Here is a 22669-nt window from a genome sequence, read left to right as displayed (position 1 = left end):
CCCACCAGTCCGCTCAGCCACCGCTCCTGCTCCCGCTCCGGTGAGTAGCTGCTGACTCCCCCCCCGTGCGCCCAGTTGCAGAGCTCCTCCGCCCCAGGCGGGATCAGAGAGAAGGAGAAGCCCCCGGGGAGCCGCCCCGAGCCGGCGGGAGCTGCGCAGCCCCGGAAGCCCCCACCGAGAGGGAGGAATAAGCAGCCCTGCCCCCCCCCGGCTAGACCGAATCTGCAGGCGCCGGGAACCCCCTCCCCACAACCCGCGCCTGGCTTACTCCTTTCAGGGAACCTGGGCGAGGAGAGCCAACAGCGAGGTGAGCGAGATGCCACGCCACGCCTTCCACGTGTTAGCGCAGGGCGGGAGCAGGGCAGCTCTCCACCTGTTAGTTTCCTGCTCTTCCCCCGCCCCGCACCTTCCACGGCTGCGCAGGCTTCCTGCTCTTCCCCCGCGCACCGCAGCCACTGCCGCCGCATTCCACAGACGTGTTAGTGCAGGCAGGGCAGCTCTCTGCCTGCCTGCCCCGCTTCCCGGCGGTGCCTGGGGGCAGCGGCTCTGGGTGTCACCCCCGCCTCGTAGTGTCACCCGGTGTGGCCTGTACCTGCCGCACCGCCCTAGTGATGCTCCTGGCTGAATAAGGTACATATACATATGTATATGTATATACATATACAGCAGGGCCCCGCTTTTCAGCGTTCCACTAATGTGGTGGCTTTCAATTAGAGTAAGGCCTCACTCATACGGCACTTGTTATGGCATTTTTAGGGCGTTGGGCGCCATTTTATTGACGGACTTCCGCTTTTAGGCGGGGCTCTGGAATGTAACCCGCTGTATGAGTGGGGCCCTGCTGTACTAAAAGAGACCAAAAGAACTGGGCATGTTAGCCTTCAGGGGAGATATGATAGCACTCTTCAAGTACTTGAAAGGTTGCCACACAGAGGAGGACTAGGATCTCTTCTCAATCTTCCCAGAGTGCAGGACACAGAATAATGGGCTCAAGTTACAGAAAGCCAGATTTTGGCTGAACATCAGGAAAAACTTCCTAACTGATAGATGATACGACGATGGAACCAATTACGTAGGGAGGTGGTGGGCTCTCCATCACTGGAGGCATTCAAGAGGCAGCTGGATTCCTGCATTGAGCAGGGAGTTGAACTCGATGGGCTTACAGGCCTCTTCCAACTCTACTATTCTATGATTCTATGTATTCCAGGGGATTCTCACGAGATACGGTCAAAGAGATAAGGGGCCAGAAGTCAAGACAGATGGTTGGACCCAAACCACACATGGGTGGCATGCTGCCCATGGGAAGTGCTGCTGGAGGAAGGGTGGGGGAAAGAGGTGATTTTAGCTCATTCTCTCTTTTCCCCACTGTGACCTCTGGAAGGGTGATCTGGAGGGCTGGGGAGCCTCCAGAACAGCGTGGGAGGTAGCACTGGTGGTTGTAGAAAGAAGGTGGAAAATCAACAAAACGAGACCAGAACTGGACGCAGTATTCAAGATGAGGCCTCTGTTCAGCACTGGTTAGGCCTCATCTTGAGTACTGCGTCCAGTTCTGGTCTCCGCACTTCAAGAAGGATGCAGACAAACTGGAACAGGTTCAGAGGAGGGCAACAAGGATGATCAGGGGACTGGAAACAAAGCCCTATGAGGAGAGACTGAAAGAACTGGGCATGTTTAGCCTGGAGAAGAGAAGACTGAGGGGAGATATGATAGCACTCTTCAAGTACATGAAAGGTTGTCACACAGAGGAGGGCCGGGATCTTTTAGGCGGGTTTCGCTTTTAGCACTCTTCAAGTACTTGAAAGGTTGCCACACAGAGGAGGACTAGGATCTCTTCTCAATCTTCCCAGAGTGCAGAACACGGAATAATGGGCTCAAGTTGCAGGAAGCCAGATTTCAACTGGACATCAGGAAAAACTTCCTAACTGTTAGAGCCATATGACAATGGAACCAATTACCTAGAGAGATAGTGGGCTCTCCACCACTGGAGGTGTTCAAAAGGCAGCTGGACAGCCATCTGTCGGGAATGCTTTGATTTGGATTCCTGCATTGAGCAGGGGGTTGGACTCGATGGCCTTGTAGGCCCCTTCCAACTCTACTATTCTATGATTCTATGAGGCTCCCCCCACTTTTTCCTCCAGTAGGAGCCTCTGCTGGATCTCAGGCTCTTCTCCAAATAAATGGAGCCCTTCCATTTGTGGAAGGGACAATTTGGATCCAACCCAGAGGCCTGAGCTTGGGGAACCACTGGAGCCACACAGTGTGTCATCAGTGGCAAGAATGGGCCTGTAGCCTTCCAGAATCTCCTTCACTCTGCCTATATCCTAGTAGCATCCCACAGACCCTTGTAATTCCCTTCTCCATTCTCTGCACCTCTTCGCAGCCTTTGATAGCGCAACAGCAGAGATGGCCACAGGGCTTGGGATTGATCATGGATGGGGTGTTCTCCTTGGTCTGCAAGTTGGTGAAGTAGATCTTTCCACGCTCTGCCTTTTTTCTGAAACAGAAGAATGCAGGTGAAGAGGAAGCTCAGAAAAGCTAGCAGTGGTGATCGCAAGGCAGAGCAAGCAGAGTGTGGGAGTGAGTGACCATGCATCGGGACTTCCATGTGCCTGTGCGTCTTGTAGAACTGGGGTTCCCAAACTGTGGTCTGTGGACCACCAGTAGTTCATGAGCTTCACTCAGGTGGTCCATGGCATGTCTGCTGATTTGTGACTGAAGATGGGAAATGGGACATCCATCACATAAATATGCACGCTGGTTTTGAATTGTATTTTAATTTGTTCTTTTATTTCTTATATTGTTTTTTATTGCATTACAATTCGAATTCTATTGAATACTATTACAATACATAAGAAGTAAAAGAAGCAATTAAAATACAATTTAACATCACATAGCATCTAGCAGAGCACATTACAATGGCTACAACCACTAGAAAAGTCATTAAGTGGTCCGGAAAGACCCTCAGTAATGCTCAAGTGGTCAGTGGGGGAAAAAAAGGTTGGGATATTCATAAAAACAAAATGATATTCATTAAAACAATCCACACGGTTTCCAATCAGTCAATGTAAAAAGTTGCCTTAGGGACTTCCCTTAATATCTTGCACCATACCAGGACACCACATGCCCCCCTGCCACAAATGGCTGCCTCTCCTGAAAACAGGAGTATCTGGACTGAGATTTCCAGATACAGGAAAAAGTGGTTGTGGTGCCAGATGGGATTTAGGAAATGCAGCCTCCACCCTTTGCTCTGCCACAGAGTCTCTGTGAGGGCTGGGAAAGCAGTTCACCCTTTACTGAGATAAGACTACTAACAAGGCCCTCCTGTCTCATGGGATCAGCTGAGAGGTCTAGCTGGTAGGATCTAAAAGGATAGGGAAGTAAGTATGAGATCTCAGAGTATTTACTTAAAGCATTTTTACCCAAAGGCTGCCAGAGCAGCTTAGAGATAAAATGGGCTCACTCCTCACATACTGACACTTCTCAGTCCTAACCTTGCTGTTTCATTATTGGATTCTCTGTATGGGATTCTCTGTAAATGCTGCCCCATTTCTAAGGTGCGGCCCCTCCAGTCCTAGCCCAGTATGTACTCCATTGCTTCCTATTCTTTTTATCTTGGCACTGCCTATCACCCCCCAACCCGCACCCTCACCCACTGCTGTCGTGATCCTAGGATTTGTTAAAAAAAGGTGTGGCTTTGCGCTGCATAACCAACCTTGCAACAGGCTGAACTATGCACTTCATTTCTCCCCCTCTCCTTGCTTGCATCATGTTTGACAGCCCCCATCCCGTACAAATTCCAGAGTGTACCTCTCCGCATCAAGGAACATCAGCCGGGCCACATCATAGCAGGGGCGTGCCTCCAACACCGTGCAGTTTGCATAGGCTTCCCTGCAATCAGGAAAAACAGCAACACAGAAGCTCATTAGAAACAGGGTGAACAAAACCTCCAGGATACTGGTTGAGTTGCTTATTCAGGAATAGGCTTGAAATGGTTCTTTTGACCCTGAAAAGGAAGGCATCTTCAGTTTTTGACTTTGGAATATTGTCTGCTACATGGTGAGGCTCTGAAGGGGAAATGGAAAAAAGGATAAACAAATGGCCATCATTCCAATTAGGAAGGACAGCGACCACCCATGGCAGGAGAAGGGAACCTCAGATCCAGGGCCAAATGTGGCCCTCAAAACTCTCTCCTGGTCAGACGGCCTCCCCAGCCATATCCCCTCACCCCAGGCCACACCCCTCTCTGGCCCTGCTTCGCACCCTCCCTGAGAGTTTTTGCCTGGTTGGACTGTGTCCTTGAACTCTTGATAATGCTTTTTGCTTGGCATGGATGGTGAATACAAAGGGGTGTGTGAGGAAACTAACCTACTGGCCCCACCTGCCACTGGCATGTGGCCCCTGTAAGGTTGCCCTGAGGGAAATGTGACCCTCAGACAGAAAAAAGTTCCCCATGCTCAACATCATGCTCATCTAAGGCGGAGATAGCCAATGTGGTGCCTTCCAGATGTTGTTGGACTACAACTCCCCATCAGTCCCAGCTAGCATAGTTGATGGTCAAGGATGATGGCAATTATAGGAAATAGCATCTGGAGGGCACCCCATTGGCTACCCTTGATCTAGAGCAGAGGTTCCCAACCTTTATGAGTATGGGACCCCCTTTATAAGCTCAAAAAAAATTGTGCCCCCCTCCAAGCTAATTGAATTGAAAAAAATGGTGCGTGGCAAAATCACATCTCCAAATATCCCTTTCCATAAAAAGCTCCCTGCAGACAGGGTGTTGTTTTCTTAATGCAAAGGTCCAATCAAATTGGGATCCCCCTCTTCCCCCTGACAGCCTGAAGATGTACAGTCCTGTCTTCCAACACCAAGTGGGTTACAGTGTTGGACTAAGATCCAGGTTCAAATCCTCACCCAGCCATGAAGCCCACTGGGTGAGCTTGGGCCAGACACAGTCTCTCAGCCTGACCTGCCTCACAGGGTTGGTGTAAGGATAAAATGGAAAGTGGGGGAACTACGTGCACCACCTTGAACAACTTGGAAGAAAGGTGAGACATAAATGCAATAATAATTAAATAAATAAATACACTGCAGCTGCAGTACTCATTCTGAGTAAGGGTGTTGTCAGCAGCAGCAGAGCGAGGAGACGGGAGTCGGTAATAGTCATCATTCTTCCTGGTAGCTCCACTGTCAGCCTCCTTTGGCATCTGCCACATGTTTTATAGGCAAATGCCTGCCCCTGGCGTGCCTGAAAGACACTTTGGTGCTTCAGCAAAAGTCTTCCCCTCTTGTTTGGAGCAAGGGGGAGATGTTGTCTGTAGCAGCAGTGGGGAGCAGACAGTGTCCAGGGAGTGAAGACTTTAAAAATAATAATAATAAATAATTCATTTCTTTACTGTTCGTGGCCCCCTCTGGGTTACTTTCTGGCCCCCAGGCTGGGAACCACTAATCTAGAACATACCTTTATTACACTGGGCTACAGAGTTATCAAGGGGAAAAATGACTTTTGTTTTCTTTGTCAGAGGAGGGTGGAGCTAAGAATGAAAGAATCCAGGCAACAAAACTCACTCAAAATGCTTCTTGATCTTTTCAGATTCAGCATACTTTGAGATTCCGTTAATGAAGAGAGTTCGCTTCACCTGTAACAGACAAGAGGCAAGGAATACGTTGGGTTGCTATCTGAACTTATGCTCAGATCTTTCACAGTTGAAGCAGGAGATGGAGACTATTGATAAAGTATGGTTTTAAGGGATAATCTGTATGTTATGGCTTTATATAAAATGCACATTGCCCTGGAATCAATTCATACAGAGCAAGCAGAACATATTTAAATAAAATACATGTAACTTGTCTTGAATATTGTTAATGGGTTCCAGGTGGGGCTGCTTCTGAAGACCATTTGGAAACTTTCATTGGTTCAGAGTTAGGTATGTGCTAGAATTCTGCCCAATTTGGATTTGGTACCGAATTTTCCATTAATTCACTTATTCGCTATCATTGCGGATGGATTTTTATATAGGGATTTTCCAAAGTTATTTTTGGATTAAAAAAAAACTGCATCTAGAATATTGATATTAAATTTTTTATCGATATTTCCTTCAATTTATCAATATTCACCTATAATATCAATATTTCCTTTAAAAATATTGATATTAATATCAACATTTTTTCCCAAGGGAAAAAATGGAGCAGCAGCTTGCAGACAAGGAACGAACTTGAATTGATATCAGCTTGTTAGGTCAAGGGAATGCTTTTGAAGTGGTACTGGCCAACAGATCTCATGCGTATTCAGAATATGGAGCCAGGTTTCTTATAGATGTGGCATGCAGGGTTCACGTTACTCCCTTTTATATCAACTTCATTATTTGCCTATTGATTTCCTAGAGCAATTCAAAATGCTGGTTTTGATCTATGAAGCCTAAATGGAAAGGGCTAGGGTAGCTGGTCTCCATATGACCCTGTTCAAGAAATGAGATCTTCCACAGAGGTCTTTCTTGCTGTCCCTTCCGTTATCCATAATGGGACCTTGCTCAACGGGACCTTTTCTGCGGCAGCCCCACCCCTCGTCAAACCTTTGGAACTTCCTCTCCTGGGAGATTCATACGGCTTCACTGTTTGCATTCAGGGAGGCAGTTAAACTTTTCTTTGTAATCAGGCATTTGAATCCTCATAGACGTTTGGGCTGCTATGAGTTTTGTCATTTGTCAGTTTATATTGTTTTACTGTTTTTATTATATACCAGAGAAGAAGAGCATGATAGAAGCAATTTTAAATAAATAAAACAAATTCTCATTCTTCCTCCTGCTTGCCCCATCTCCTGTACCACCATTGTCCCTCCTGTGCTGTATTTTAGATTGTAAGCTCCTCTGGGAAGAGATCAGAATATTCTGTGAAGTGCCATGCACCCTGATGGCACTACATAAAAAATAAATAACAATTATGTCTGGGTTGACACCACGGAGGTAGGAAAGGGGTATATATGGGGTGGGGAGAGACAACTCATATAATGGTGAAGTAATAACTAAAAGACATTCAGAACAATATAAAACTGAATGGTAAAAAGCAATCACAATGATCAGAGAAGGTGCCATGTAAAGCTCCAAAGACCAGCATTTCTGAAACCAAATGTCACAAATGAAAAAAGAGTGTGAAAAGACACCCTTTCACACAGAAAAGCTTAAGATCACAGGAGCAGGAAATGCGCTGCCCATGGCCAACTGGGTAATATCACTCAATTAAGGGTGGCTTAAGAAATGTATTGTTGTTTGCTCCAGCTCTTATCCTGATCCGAGAGGATGATATACAGGCAACATTAGCTATAAGATGGAAAAGGAAGTGTCAGCTGATAAGCCTAGCTGGATGCTAGTATCCTATGGGCTCCTACTGGGAGGAAGGGCGGGATATAAATCTAATAAATAAATAATAGTATGGACTTACCAAATCATCCTCTTTGTAGCGCATCTTGGAGGTGTGAAGACGCATGCTGTACACAGTCAGCAACAGGTACAAGAAGGCAAAGGATGTGTGCAGCCATAAGAGGTTATTCCTGTCACAAGGGAAAGGAGATACCCAGTACTGACCTCTTCCTTCAATGTATCTACTGCATATTGGGCCAGCCCATTTAGCCAAGTGCCAGTACACAAGCTTCCCAGATAATCTGATAAAAGGAATAATTCTTTTCTTTTCTTGATATGGCACCCAGTATCATACTTACCCAGATTTCAAGTTAGCAATAGTTGTTCTCCCAAAGCTGTAGGGGTTGTTCTCTGGCAAGAAAACAGAGAAACGTGAATTGGATACAATCCAAAGAGAAAGCACATCGTTGTTGGAATGATTTATTTATTTAGAAATTTTTTACTCTGCTTTTATCAGAGAGACTCAAAGTGGCTTATAATAAATAATGCAACGTAAGGCAAACAGCCCAGTGTCTACTATAACAGGAGACTTTGAAATTGTCCATATTCTTCTGCGGATGCTCATTCCTCATTCAGTGACTATTCACTTACTTCTCTTTGAGTTCCTCCAGAGATTCAAGTTCTAACCTTGACAGTTTCATCTGAGCATCTCATGGTTTATTGAAAAAACCCCTCAAACCAATGCTATGAAAAACTTCAGTGCTATTAACTAAATGCTCCAGGACCATAGCAGAACACTACTACTACTACTACTACTACTACTACTACTACTATAATAGATGCTGATGATGAAATACCTCTTGTCCCAAATGCCCCCCAAACAGCTAGTGCTATCTTACACTGCCTGAAGACTGGTACTGGTGCCCACAGAGGGGAGAGCTATAGCTCAGTAGTAGAGCATCTGCTTTGCATGCAGAAAATACCAGGTTCAGTCCCCAGCATCTCCAGGTAGGGCTGGGAATGACCCCTGGAGAGCCGTTGCCAGCCAGTGTAGACAACACTGAGCTAGATGGAACAATGGTTTGACTCAGTTTAAGTCTGTATCCTATGTTCCTATGAGGGCACTTGCAGCTAAGAAATAGCTGTTTTAGCTAAGAATGGCTCATGACAATAGCATTTATCTCAAAAACGCAGCTTCTGAAGAGGCGGGGCCTGCTCTTGGCCTTACTCGGGGGGGGGCGTGTCTGGGAAGTTGGCTTTGAATTCTGGAAGCAGCTCTGTGCTGAACATGGCATTAGCCCTGAGGGCATTGTGGAGGAGTTTGCCACTGAAGGCACTGACCGCAAAGATGTCTTTTTCTACCAGGTACAAGAGGCTTGTTTTCCCCCTGCCTTATGGGGGTTCTGTGGGTGGCCTCCCTCTGATTCTGGAAAAAACTGAAAGTGCGCTGCTGTGAGTAGGCCACAGGAATTGGATATAGGAGCAAGAGAGAGGTGAAAGGATGATTGCCACAGCAAACAGGAAGAATGATTTGTTTCTGAATGAATAAAGTGATTGAGAGGAGGGAGAGGAGCCTGTGAAGATCTCCCCTTTGATAACACTTAATCCTCAAAGCATCCTCTCTATCATATGCCCTATCGATTCTATTTTTGTTGTTCCAACTCTTCTTCAGTGTGTTTTCTGATTCCAACCCTGCACTTCAGAACAGCAGTCTTATCCTCGACTAAAACTTAATCCCTTTCACCAGTGTAGTCAGAATTTCTCCTTTGTTCATAGAGGAACAGTAGTTGTCTTTGAAACTATTCCCCTGAGTATACTGTGCCTATCTTTCACCCATTTTCCCATGGTAATACCTATGTGGCCTGAATTTGTCTCTCATATGCTATGTCTTAGTATCTCACTGCCTATGGTCTACAAACAGTGAACACAGTCTCTTGCTTACTCAAGTCTTGTCTGTCAATACATATGCCATACTGCAGGGCTGGGTGATCTGTTGCCCTTCAGATCCATCAGCCCTAGCCAGCATAGCCAGTGATAAGGAACCATGGGAGCTCTAGTCCAGCAACATCTGGAGGGCTGCAGATTCCCTATCTGTGCTATTCTGGTTAACCTTGTTTCCTTTATATATACTCCTCAGTTCTTGATGGAAAGTCAACAGCACAATGGAAAGCATATACAAACATGTCTAAAGATTGCTGCCTCCCCAAATATTGTATCTATATGCATTACTTACCTCTTAACCAGTTCTGTATAATACAGAGCCCCACAGCACAGGCTGTGCTTTGTATACAAACAGTGCTGTCATCCTTAGCTGCCTTATAAACCTTGTAGCTGAATATACATTATGAGTTTGTCAACCTTGTTCCCCAATATACACCCCTCCCAGCATCTGTTGTTCATTGCCAATAAATAAACATTTATCTACCCCTGCTTTCACCTCCCCAGCATTGTCCATGAATAAATACTGCTTATTTCCAGAAGATTTTCCCAAGAGCAGTCTGTATGTCCCATGATTATGCAGATACTTGCCCCAATGCCTGGCTGCCCACAGTCCTGCTTTCCTCTCCACATCTTGCATCTATCAGCCTTCTGTGCCATTCTTCCCAACCCAAATTAAATCTTTTAAGGAAAGCAGGTGCCTGTGCTGTTGTCTGCTTTAGTGTTGACCTCAGCCAAAAAAAAGAAAAAAAAAAGAATTTATCTCAAAACAAGGAACAGAATATATTTAATTTTGAAAAGGCAAGTTATAGGCAATGGAATGATTCATAAAAACTAATTAATAATTTGGAGATGTAAAAGGCAGTAATTATGTAAGGAAAGACATAAAATCATAGAATAGTAGAGTTGGGCCTATAAGGCCATCAAGTCCAACCCCCTGCTCAATGCAGGAATCCAAATCAAAGCATTCCAACAGGTGGCTGTCCAGCTGCCTCTTGATGCCTCCAGTGTCGGAGAGCCCACTACCTCTCTAGGTAATTGGTTCCATTGTTGTATGGCTCTAACACTTAGGAAGTTTTTCCTGATGTTCAGTTGAAATCTGGCTTCCTGCAACTTGAGCCTATTATTCCGTGTCCTGTACTCTGGGACGATCGAGAAGAGATCCTGGCCCTCCTCTGTGTGACAACTTTTCATGTACCTCCAGTCTAAACATGCCCAGTTCTTACAGTCTCTCCTCATAGGACTTGGGTTCTAATTCCCTGGTCATCCTTGTTGCCCTCCTCTGAACTTGTTCCAGTTTGTCTGCATCCTTCTTGAAGTGTGGAGACCAGAACTGAATGCAGTATTCAAGATGAGGCCTAACCAGTGCTGAATAGAAGAGAACTAATACTTCACGCAATTTGGAAACTATACTTCTGTTAATGCAGCCTAATATAGCATTTGCCTTTTTTGCAGCCACATCGCACTGTTGGCTCATATTCAGCTTGTGATCAACGACAACTCCAAGATCCTTCTCAAATGTCGTATTGCTAAGCCAAGTATCCCCCATCTTTTAACTAACTGTCCATTTGGTTTTTCCTATGTGTAGAACTTTGCATTTATCCCTATTGAATTTCATTCTGTTGTTTTCAGCCCAATGCTCCAGTCTATGAATTTTGTTTCTGTCTTCCACGGTATTAGCTGTGCCCCCCAATTTTGTATCATCTGCAAATTTGATAAGCATGCTCTATAGGGACATAATGCAAGCTTATAATGAATTCTGGTAACTTATATCAACTAAGTGGTCTGGATAATTTCTATAAACATGGAAAGAATGATGAGATAAAACCCTATCACTCATGTCAAAGGGTTAAGCTGAGGAATAAAGGGATATATAATTCTAATGTTCAAGGTTAATCTGAAGTTGGTTAGAGGGCCAATCTGTTATTCAAAGTCAAATGTGTACTTAAATAACAATCAATGTTAATGGTCAATAATTCTGTGTAAGAAATGTGTAAACATGACATACTCAATATATTTATGTCATGTTAAGGATCATTGCAAAAAAGTGAAGTATCAATTTTATGGTAAAAACTTGAGTTAAAACTTGCCAAAAGTGAATTAATGAAGTTATAATTTACCTTATCTAGAAGAAATATATGGGGTTCCTTGCTTACATCTCTTAGGAATGTTTATTTATTTATTTATTATTTGATTTATATCCCGCCCTTCCTCCCAGCAGGAGCCGACTGGGTGGCAAACAAAAGTGCTAAAAACACATCAAAACATCATAAAAACATACCCTAAAATACACCAAAACAACTTTAAAAACTTTTTTTAAAAAAAAGCTTTTAAAACATCTTAAAAAGGGTTAAAACATATTGCTTTTTTAAAAAACATATTAAAAAGCAATTCCAACACAGACGCAGACTGAAATAGGTCTCAACTTAAAAGGCTTGTTGAAAGAGGAAAGTCTTCAAAAGGCGCCGAAAAGATAGCAGAGATGGCGCCTGCCTAATATTCAAAGGGAGGGAATTCCACAGGGTAGGTGCCGCCACACTAACAGTCCGTTTCCTATATTGTGCGGAAGGAACCTCCTGATAAGATGGTATCTGCAGGAGGCCCTCACCTGCAGAGCGCAGTGATCGACTGGGCATATAAGGAGTAAGACAGTCTTTCAGGTATCCTGGTCCCAAGCTGTATGGGGCTTTGTCCACCAAAACTAGAACCTTGAACTTGGCCCGGTAGCAAATGGGCAGCCAGTGCAATTCTTTCAGCAGCGGGGTGACATGTTGGCGATACCCTGCCCCAGTGAGCAGTCTCGCTGCTGCATTTTGCACCAGGTGCAGCTTCCGGACCAACCTCAAGGGCAGCCCACACAGAGCGCATTACAGTAATCCAACCAAGGGATAATAATTAAGTAAATAGATATAAGCCTTGTTTGTATATTTTAATCTCCGGAAACAAGTGATAGTTTAGACCAGGGGTCACCAATCTGTCACCCGCAGGCACCATGGCACCTGTGAAGGCTTTCACTAGTGCCCCGACCAGGTAGCCCAGAATCTGAGCTTTCATTAAAAAAAAAAAAAGAAAAAAGAAAATCTCTAGCCCTCCTAAGAGAATGTTATGGAACAAAATATGCAGGTACACTTCGAAGTGATTTATGCAAAATGAGCCAACCTGGTTGGCTCCTGCCTGTCAGTGTTATTAGCCAATCAGAATTAGTGTAAAGTACTGAGCTGTGCTTGATAAGTGAGTTGTTTGGCAGCCTAGGCTTTGGTTTAGAATTGGCACTGGGGAAAAACAGTGTTCTTATGCCTTTAACAGCTGTATGGCAGGCAGAAATTCAACAGGTCAAGCCTTCTCTAGTTTGGAAATACAATTATGGGAAAAGCTTAATCATAACTTTCTTATTTTGTGTTATGCCAGTCTCCACCTCCATGGCAGCCATTCTGTGTTATGCCACACCCCATGGCTTATACAAGAGTTGGTAAGATTTGGGACTTAGAATATGCTCTCTTAAGATCTAGACTTCGTAACAAGAAATGTTTAAGAGCTACTATAGCATTGTTTATTTACTATTTCTTACTGTTTACCTTAGACTATATTTTATATTTTGAGACTACATTACTAGAACTATATGTTTTTAAATAATCAACAGAAAATTAACCCAAACGCTTTCCTTTATTGTAATTACTGTTGTACAAAACCAAAAGTGAACCCTCCATCAGACCTGCAGCTATATGCTTCATTGAACTGCATTAATTAGCTAAAGGTGGTAAACTGGTAGCTTAAAGCTTCCAAAAGACAGGTACCATAAACTGGAAACACTAACAAAGTCCACATTGCAATAGCACGGTGTTTAACCAGCCAGCTGGGAGGACAAACTCCAATCCTATACATGGTTACCTGGGAGTAAGACTTGCGGAACTCAGTGGGGCTTGTTTCTGAGTAAACATGTACAGGATAGTACTATTTAGTCAAGGCAATGGTAGAATCTTCTGACAGATGAGCAGAGTTAGCAGACAACCCCCTTACTCCAGATACTGAGGCTCTATCAGTTAACCTCCAGATTTGCAGAAAAAGATTGGTTCAAAAGGAAAGAAGATAAGCCCAAGATGAAAAAAAGCAAACAGGGTACCCTTTCGTCAATGGGCAGAGGTCTATTGGGGTCAGGGGCACACATCTCATGGCACTCATTTTCCACCCATCTCCAGGATTCTTTAACCTGCTAGGTGGTCTAACCTCTCTGGAGCTTAAGAGGTTGGAGATAGGGTGAGGGAGAGAGGGTACTAATTGAGATGTATCTGAGCTACAATGGGGGCAGAATCTTTAACAATTCCAATGTCTGGGGAAGGGAAAAAATCCGTGCTGAAGGACCCAGGCTGTCAAGTGCACATTCCTTTTCCCTAACCCCACCCCCAACTATCCAGGATACCATAAGCTTTTATGGGTTTTGCCTACTTCAATGCCAAAAGGATTCTTGGGGAAGATTAACTAAAATGGGGCGGGGGGAGGAAAGCACTTTCTCAATTCCAAATAAATCCCTTCAATGATTTTTTAAGCCACAGAGATAAGCAGAACCAGGCTGACACTGAAAGTATCCTAGTAAACCAAAGGATCCCTGAATGTGGTGCAGGTGCAATTAAAGAAGAAAGATGTTCACTCTCAGGTGTGCATCTTCTGATCCCAATTTTCCACTAACCTTCTTAGTGCAGGGAGGCAAAAATCCTCCTTTCTAGGCTGATTTGGGGCTGGACTGTGGAGCTACAGGCTCACTCAGCCCAAAAGCTCAGCAGTGTGGCATTAGAAAGCAATATACTACACTGCTCAGATTTCCCACTCTACTGAGCAGGAGGAACATTTTCACATTGTGTAACAGTCCTCATGATCCTTTGCAGGCCTCTAACATGTAGCCCTTAGAATCCAATTGAGCTAGTGATTGTGCTTTGTGAGCCCTGACCATCTTGCTGCACTGGCCTGGCCTGTACCCTAATGCAAAATGGTCAAGAACAAGAGGCTTGTTAAAAGCCATCCACATTTCTCAAAGATAACCATATTTCCCTTATTTTCTCTTAGCAAGAGCTATTTGTGTTTATAAGCGGGATCTGCTCCTGTTCAGGGTCTAGCCAGCCAGGTAGCTATGCCCTTTCCCAAAATACTCCATTCTGTTTCCTCTCCCTTTGGTTTTCCATTCCCGCCCAGTCAGTCAGCATTCTGTGGTCACTGAGTATGCTCAGTCCTCATTAGGCTGTTCTGGGTTTCCTCCATCCTCTGAAGGCCTTTTTTTTCTTACAGTTTTTCTGTACTGCAAATCTGGGGGCTCCTCCAAGTCCGCTGATTCCTCTCCAATGGTGCAGACATGGTGCCATTTGGGTATATAAGGAGCAGTACTTGAAGTACTGAGATGGCTATTAGTATATATGATTCCTCTTTATGCTCACCACTTCCTTTTAGCGCTTCCAAAGGGCACTGCTGCATCATGGCAATAAAGATGTGCTTCTGTGTCTGAACAATCAATATTCTCCTTGACCACCTCAGTCCACACTAGAATGAGTAGGTTCCTAAGCAAGCTTGTCTAATTCTTTCCCAGCAGGACTAATCAGAAACTGCTACCCACTTACCTAGCAGGTCCCCTGAGAAGTTCACTGGCAGCACAATGCCCACAGAGAGGACACCCACGGCAACCAGCAGTCCTATGATGTGCCGCTGGAAGGAGAGGTAATGGACTGCATCAGCCCCACACTTATCACGGATCTCATCATCCCTGGAAAGAAACAGAAAGATGGTGAGGCACTGGCTGGCTAGTGGAATCACTGAATGCACTGCTATGAGGAATAAGAGTTCTCTTTTTCAAGTCTTGTCTTCTCCAGAACAAGCGACGACCTTTGTAAATGGTTGTGAAATGAGAATTCTCTTTTCTCTCCAGTAGGAGACTGAGCGAATACTGACTCCTTCAACATATCTGCTTTGACCTCAAGATCATTTCCAGGTGCCCCTGCCAAATGAAGTGAGGTGGATGGCTATTAGAGAAAGAGCTGGTTCAAATTATGGCTTGGTGTGAACAAGTGAACATGCAGGCTCCTACGGAGGATATCACGGCCACTTTATTCCTCCTCCAGTCCAGCTGCTGCTGCAAGCTAAACCATGATCTTGCTAAGATTGTCATCTGAACCCAGGCTCATGGTTTGTCTCATTCTACAGAAACCACAGTCTGTAACCAAGGATTCCTGGGTTGTTCAGAGAAGACAAACCACAAGCTTGGGTTGCAAGGAAACGCTAAGCCAAACCATGACTTAGCTCACAGAAGTATAGCAGCAGGAGGATCAGGGAAGTAGGGCAGCAATCATGATCTCTCCGGGAACCACTGCCTTCTTGTTAATTTGGCTTAGCATTACATGCAAACCAGCTCAGGGAGTCTTTGCATTAGTGGTGCCCCAGTTGTGGAACAGAATCCCCAGATAAGCTCATCTGGCACCCACATTGTGGTCTTTTCAGTGACAGGTAAATACCTTTTTAGTTTTCCAGGTCTTTAAGTCTTTCAAAAATGTTTATTCATTCAATTTCTAAACCACCCTTCATCATTTATGATCTTAGGGCAGTCTACAACACAGCCATCAATACATTAAAACAACAGAATTAAAAAAACTGTTTAAAACAAACTAAAAACAAAATCAGATTATAAATACAGCATAAAACAGCCATCAATTTATTGCTTGCCTGGTAAAATCAACTTAATTCAAGGGTCTGGGTGAAACAGTTAGTCTTTCATCAGCACCTAAATCCAAATAATGATGAAATGCTTCTGAGGGAAGGGAATTCCATAGGTGAAAGTGCCACCACACACAAAAAAGGCCCTATCTCACCTCACCATCCTATGGAGCAAGTAGGGCATCCTCTCCAGATCTTAATGCAAGGGCAGGTTGATATAGGGAGAGCTGCTCCTTACTATATTTTAGATCTTCTGAAGTGTTGTTATTGCCTGTTGCTGCTTTTCTTTTGTTTGCTTCTGCTGCTACTCTCATTCTGTTTATTTGTATACTTTGGGGTTTTAATTTCCACTGTAAATAGCCCAGAGAACATCTTGTTATTGGGTGGTGTATTTATATAAATATTGTAAGGCAATAAATAATTTTTGTTGTCTGTTTGGCGGCTGGTGTGCAGGAGTTAGTCCCCACTTCCCAGGGGTGTGGGGGCTAGCTGTGGTTAACTTAATAAGAAAAGAACTGCACTATACACATGCTCAGTTTTATCTTCACTATTACACCACTCACTTTTAGGTGACTGAGATTTAAAATGGCTCTCCCTGTGTTGGGGACAGTAGAGACAATTAAATAATTAAGGCTAATGGAAAATACACAACAATTAGTGTACTGGTGTCAGTTTGCACAGGAGTACATGAACTTTTCAGTTACATGAAACTCTTCATCTGGTAGAGGGAAATTAGCTGATGAAGATGTCTGTGAAACCCCTAAGCTTATATATTTATGCATTAACAGAAGGAAAAATATATCACTTTGTCTGTTTTTTTTTTTACAACATTGGGCACATTTACCAAGGAATAAGCCCCACTAAACCTAGCATCACTGGATTGCACTGTAAGAGTATCATTTAAGAAGTTTATTTCAAGCTTCTGTATGACAAGATCTTTGTAATGTCATGTTTAAACTTTGAGCCTAACACACAGTGCAGTTTAAGCAGTTTGCACTTCCAGACTTCTTAAAATTGCATACAATATGAATTAAACATTTACACGTATTATTTTTTTGCTTACATAAAAGTGAATATAAATATTAATACCCTGATCTAGTTTTTCAGGTTTCAAGCACAGTAACTGTATACCAGGCACAGGAGATGAATGTGATCTAAATCTGCTTCTTTTCCCCCAAATGCTGGCATGTATGTCCAAATTAACTAGCCTTTATTTCCACAGTTTTAGCTCCCCTGTGTCTGTCATAAGGCTGCATGACATTCACATTTGACAGCAGAGTTATTATGGCTCCAGTTTCTTTACAATTCCCATTAGTCCCAGTCAGCATGACCAATGGTCAAAGAAGATGGGAGTTGTAGTCTAACAACATCTGAAGGGCCACAGGTTTCCTATCCCTGCAAGTTTAGCTTTTTTTAGGTTTAGTTCCATATGCTTAAATATCTTCATCTTTGGAAAAGGTAAGTAGGCATGGAACAAATTTTAAGTTTGAAGATTATGGATGCAATTATCTAGAATGGAATTGACAGACTACAGAAATTCCCCATTAGGTCTTCCTTGGGCTGAATACATAGCAGGACCTTAACTACCAAAGAATAGGGAAAACAAGTAAAAAAAACATGAGTGCTTTGTTTCTCAGTGTATCTTTAGAGGATTCAGAAATTGCCTTCTTCCATTGCTCATTCAAGAGAGGCTGAGGACTGACCTAAATATTGTTTCATCTTGAGCAAGAGCTGAGAACTTTGGATCAGGGATGGGGAATCTGTGGCCCTCCAGATGTTGTTGGACTCCAGCTCCCATCATCTCTGACCATTGGCTGTGCTGGCTGGGGCTGAGGAAAGCTTGAGTCCAGCAACATCTGAAGGGCACACATTTCCCATCCCAATTCTTGATAACAAAGTGCCCATGTATAACAATAAATTATAATAGCAATAGAAATATGATCCTACAGAGTCAGGATGTCTGCCACTATGTCCCCTCTGGCATCTAAGCATAAGAATGGGGGACGTTCCACATGGAGATGGGATAACTTACTTTATCCTGAAGATTGCTGTCAACCAGCAGCAGAAGCCCTGTGCAGAGGCAAAACAAGCCCAAGTTAATCAAGAGTTCTCTCACTTTATGACATTTTGCTACTTTTACTCGTCTGTTTTTTCAACTAGTACAGAGCCTCCTACAACTTCAGACCTATCAGCATTTCCTGTCAAGAGAGAAGAACTAGAATGAGGCAAAGACCAGACCAGTTCTAAGGCATGAAAGATTACAAACAAGCACACACAGATAAGGCCATCAGATACTAATTAGATGTCATTCTAAGCTGGGGTGGAGGACTTCAGGCCTGGGGGTTGAATGTGGCCAGCCAGACTTCTTTATCTGGCCCTCAGGGCTCTTCCCAGGACGCGCCTCTCACTGGTCCTGCTCTGAATAAGACTCAGCTGTTTTTGACTCGTTGGAATGTGCCTTGAACTGTAACAATGCCTCCTGCTTGCCTGGATGGAGAATGGAAAAGAGTGTGTGTGCGTGCGTGTGTGTGCGTATGTGTGTGTGAAAAAATCCTCTGACTTTTGTGTGGCTGAAATGTAGTCTACTGTCCAAATCTAAAATTTCCTCCCTACTGGGAGGATATAAATAAAATAAATAAATAAATAATAAAAGTTGCACCTATTGCTCCACCCACTTCTATTGCTGGCCCTGTCTACTTTTTCTCTCAGGCCCCATCAGCTGGCATGTAGTCGCTGGAAGGTTGCCCACAAGGGAATGCAGCCCTTGGGCTGACAAGGGTTGCCTACCCCTATTGCAAAATACCAATTCTCTGGTAGGATTCTCCAAGATTTTGATAGAAACATCATTTGCTGAAGCTCTTTCTACACCCTAACTCTGAATATTCTGAAGGCACAAAAAAAGCCTTGTTTTCGCTACAGGCTACTCAACAGCCTTAGAGCAGCCACACGGACTACTAAAATAGTGAATACTTTTTCCATCACTAAGGGTCAAACGACATATTATGCTTACTGTGCAGCATGGAGCGACATCTCCAATTTTTGCTAATTAAGTTACAGTCACAGAGGGTGCAACTCCTACCACGGATGTAGTGCGTGGGGAGGGGAGATTTATATTTTCTCTCCCCAAACATAGTCAGAATGGAAATTGCCCCTCCTGTGCTGTTAGGGCAGCAGCCCCCAACCTGGTCCCCTACCTGATAAATAACATTAGGTGGCTCTGGTCATATTATTTCCCCACTCTGGATCTCCATTGTGCTCTTTGAACTTGGGCCAAAAAGCATCCTCATTCCTTTACTTCCCAACCTATATGCAAGGGCCTAAACGCATCACTGCTGGGAAAACCTTGGATTCTTTTGTGCTGCCACTCACATTGTCTCTTTGGTCGAAGTCCACAGAGCTGGAGACAGAAGTGAGGCGCTCATAGCGATCATGGCTGTCAGAATGCAAGGCGGATGCCACACTGGAATTACAACGGAGGAGACAGTTAATCGGAGGCTGGGAAGATCATAGCCTAGAGGATGAGAACCCAGAGGGTCAGAGTAGTTAATACAAGTCAGTTTGCCCCAGGTGAGATGAAGAGGAAACTTCCAGAGACTCCAAAGAGAAAAGGCAAAAGAGAAAAGCCATTAGCAGAAATTGCCCCTCTCTTTCCCTTTATGCAAACCTATCTATCACAAAGCCAAGCTACTAGTTTCCAGTGAAGCAGCCTTGGGTTCAGACCTGGGCATCTGTGATACCCATTGAAGGCTGCTGCATAAGCAGGGATGTGTGTACTCTGCCCCCAATCAAAATTCTGCAATAAGAACATCTGAATTCTTTACCCTGTGTAGATGTCCTTAATTTGCGTAAAATTACATGTCCTTTCATTTATTCTGCATTTTAAAACATTATTATTATTTGCATTATTTATTTTGCTGTTGCTAGTCACAGAGAAGAGCAAAGAGCAGGCATAGAAGCCCTGTCCTCAACTACTAGAATCTCAATTTAGCCATCTCGGGAGATTTCAGCAGGCACTGTCCATATGCTTTTGATTGTATCTTAGCAGCCACAAGGGCTAAAAACTCTGTTAAAAACTGAAATATTTTCAATAAACTAAATGTGCCCAATACCAAATTTTACATTCTGCACTTCTGTAGAACTGAAATACACACACGGCCCTGCTTATGAATTCCAATTTCTTATACAGAGATTAACTGTGCAGCAACAGCCCAATCCATATGCTTGCAGCAGAAAAGACATGCTGCTTCTCATACATTTCAGGATATGGTCAGGAAAAGGCAGCTTATGAAATGGTACAAGGGCAGTAGAAAGGCACAATACAAAATGTTATATAAATAACCAAATATAGCTCCTCATGGCCCTCAACAAGTTTCCATCCCTCAGCCTAATCTATTTTACACATCTGATGTGAAGTAAAAGAGAGAAAACTTGCAAAGCACTTTTTATAGCCAGGAAAGGGCTATTGGAATAAATGGCCATTAAATTTTTAAACAAATAGTTTAAACAAATAGTTTGCAGCTACGAGAAAGAGAGGGGCGTTCATTCACCAGAATGCTCTGTCACTACAAGGCCTCATCAGCGATGGCCAAAGAATGTAGACACCAGCAATGTTCCACATGCATTGGAAAAAAGTGATCAATGATGTTCATCACCCACTCTGCAACCAAACTTGCACATGACAGCAAGGAGACACAAGAACTAAAAAGATTAAGTCTTCTCAAAAGGAGATGAACTAATAAGAACAATGTGGGTTAACAACAGATTTGTGGGGGGCCTGCATTTTCCCTCTTGCTTCCTGTGAAATTATTAGAAGACAGCATACACATAGCTACCAAGAAAGAAAACCTCTTTCCTCCAGCAAACACAAGAGAAATTTAACCCAAGAAACTCAATGCCACAGGAAAGAGTGACAAATTAATAATATGGACTAAGAAGGTGAAAGTGTTAGTGGCAGAAATAACAGTTCATTTAAAGTAAACTAGTGTTTTGAACGGAAACCCTTTCAGTTGCCTATGGAAGTTAGACTTTAATATCCATTAGATGATGGTTATTTAATATCTATAGGAAATTCAGGAGCTGGAAATTCAGCTTGTATATCTTCTGGATGATGTAGGTCAGCATCAAACTGAATTACTGTGTGCATGTGGTTTCTTGTGTATGTAGCATTCAATGTGTTATTTAAAGCTTAGTGATTTCTACCCACTTTACTAATTATTATAACCATGATTAGGCTGCACCTCCGTGATTAGCCCCTATATTTTCTGTAAGTTGTAAGGACTAGAAATGTGCATGCCTGCATTTTTTTAAAGCTGAAGTCCTCAAGATTCTGCGCCAGATTCCAGCCTTATTAGACCCACTATGTTTCTTACTAGAACCACAGATATACTAAGAAGAACGAGGTGCAAAAGACAATCAGAATTAAACAGCATGGTGCCTGTGGACACATTCTGGACTTAGGAATTTGCTTCTAGTACTAGATTTTGCTTCCAGTGCTGGAACTGAACTGAACTCTCTCAGTCCTGTCACATAAAGTTCACTTCTGATTAGGTTTCTTCATTTTTGCAGCCTCAGTTAGGTAGGGGAAAATAATCATTTTGTTGTTGCTGTTGTTAAAACATGTAGGAATCAGAAACGTTTGGCAACCGTCTGCAAATCACCCAGAGATCCATCTCCTGCCCACCCCCATGTAGAGCATTAATAGATCTAACAACTACTCTGCTGGCCCATGTTTATGCAGGATATCACCTGTGATATGGCACATTATGTTACATTTTTGCTTCCAGTGTAAATTAGCTGCCTCAAAAACTCAAATATTTTGTGCTCAAGTTCCAGATATTCCTCCACAGGCTGATTTATTTTGTTAAAATCTGGAATGTTACCTACTTTTTCTAAAAAGCATAACAAAATTGCCATTAAGTAATGGGCGTCTCATCAGGCAACAGCTGCCTCAATTAAAGTGCCGGGCTATGACCTAGGAGATCAGGGTCCAAATCCCCACTCAGCCATGAAGCTCACTGGGTGACCTTGGGCCAGTCACTGTCTCTCAGCCTAACCTACCTCACAGGATTGTTGTGAGGATAAAATTTGGAGGGGAAGAACCATGTCTGTAGCCTTGAGCTCCTTGGAGGAAAGGTGGGATATAAAGGTAATAAATAAATAATAAATAACTGGTCACGGCTTGGTTTAGTACAGGGATGGGGAGCCTTTGGCCCTCCAGATGTTGCTCAACTACAACTCCCATTAGCCCCAGAAATCATGGCCAATGGCCAGGGATGATGGGAGTTGTAGTTCTGAGATATCTGGAGAACAAAACCTGGTTTACCCTCTCAAAATAGATATTGGGATGGCTGCAGTTCCTGCTTCATTATACTGTTTGGACTGAACTTTTAAATCTAGGCTGGGGGTTCCCAAACTGTCTGTGGACCACCAGTGGTCTATGAGCTTCATTCAGGTGGTCCACAGCAATTCTATAAAAATGTAATTAAAATCATACCAAATCTAGCACAGTGCATTACAGTTGCTAATACAGGCAAAAAAACCCCCATTAGGTTGTCTACCAAGACGCCAACAATTTCCAAGAGGTCCATGGGGAAAAAAGTTTGGGAAATACTGATCTAGGCCTTTCAGGACTCTACTTTGTGGAAGAGGGATGAGAAATAGATCTGGCAAAAACTGTGATTTGGGGGCCGGGG

The 22669-nt window shown here is 43.5% G+C and overlaps 1 protein-coding gene across 4 annotated transcripts in view; it reads right to left on the bottom strand.

Moving 5' to 3' along the window:
• TMEM63B (transmembrane protein 63B) overlaps positions 1-22669 on the bottom strand; it is a 108300-nt gene that overhangs the window by 28161 nt on the left and 57470 nt on the right. For all 4 annotated transcript variants that reach the window (XM_061624820.1, XM_061624821.1, XM_061624819.1 and 1 more), the window contains 8 exons: positions 19347-19437; positions 18010-18047; positions 14891-15033; positions 7709-7760; positions 7432-7540; positions 5563-5633; positions 3805-3885; positions 2368-2491 (listed from right to left, as the gene is read on the bottom strand). In XM_061624820.1, coding sequence (XP_061480804.1) covers positions 2368-2491; positions 3805-3885; positions 5563-5633; positions 7432-7540; positions 7709-7760; positions 14891-15033; positions 18010-18047; positions 19347-19437 — 709 coding nt within the window. The remainder of the gene's footprint in view (positions 1-2367; positions 2492-3804; positions 3886-5562; positions 5634-7431; positions 7541-7708; positions 7761-14890; positions 15034-18009; positions 18048-19346; positions 19438-22669) is intronic.

Source organism: Rhineura floridana, chromosome 4, assembly GCF_030035675.1.
Source record: "Rhineura floridana isolate rRhiFlo1 chromosome 4, rRhiFlo1.hap2, whole genome shotgun sequence".
Lineage (NCBI taxonomy): Eukaryota > Metazoa > Chordata > Lepidosauria > Squamata > Rhineuridae > Rhineura > Rhineura floridana.
This window is presented reverse-complemented; position numbering and strand designations above follow the sequence as displayed.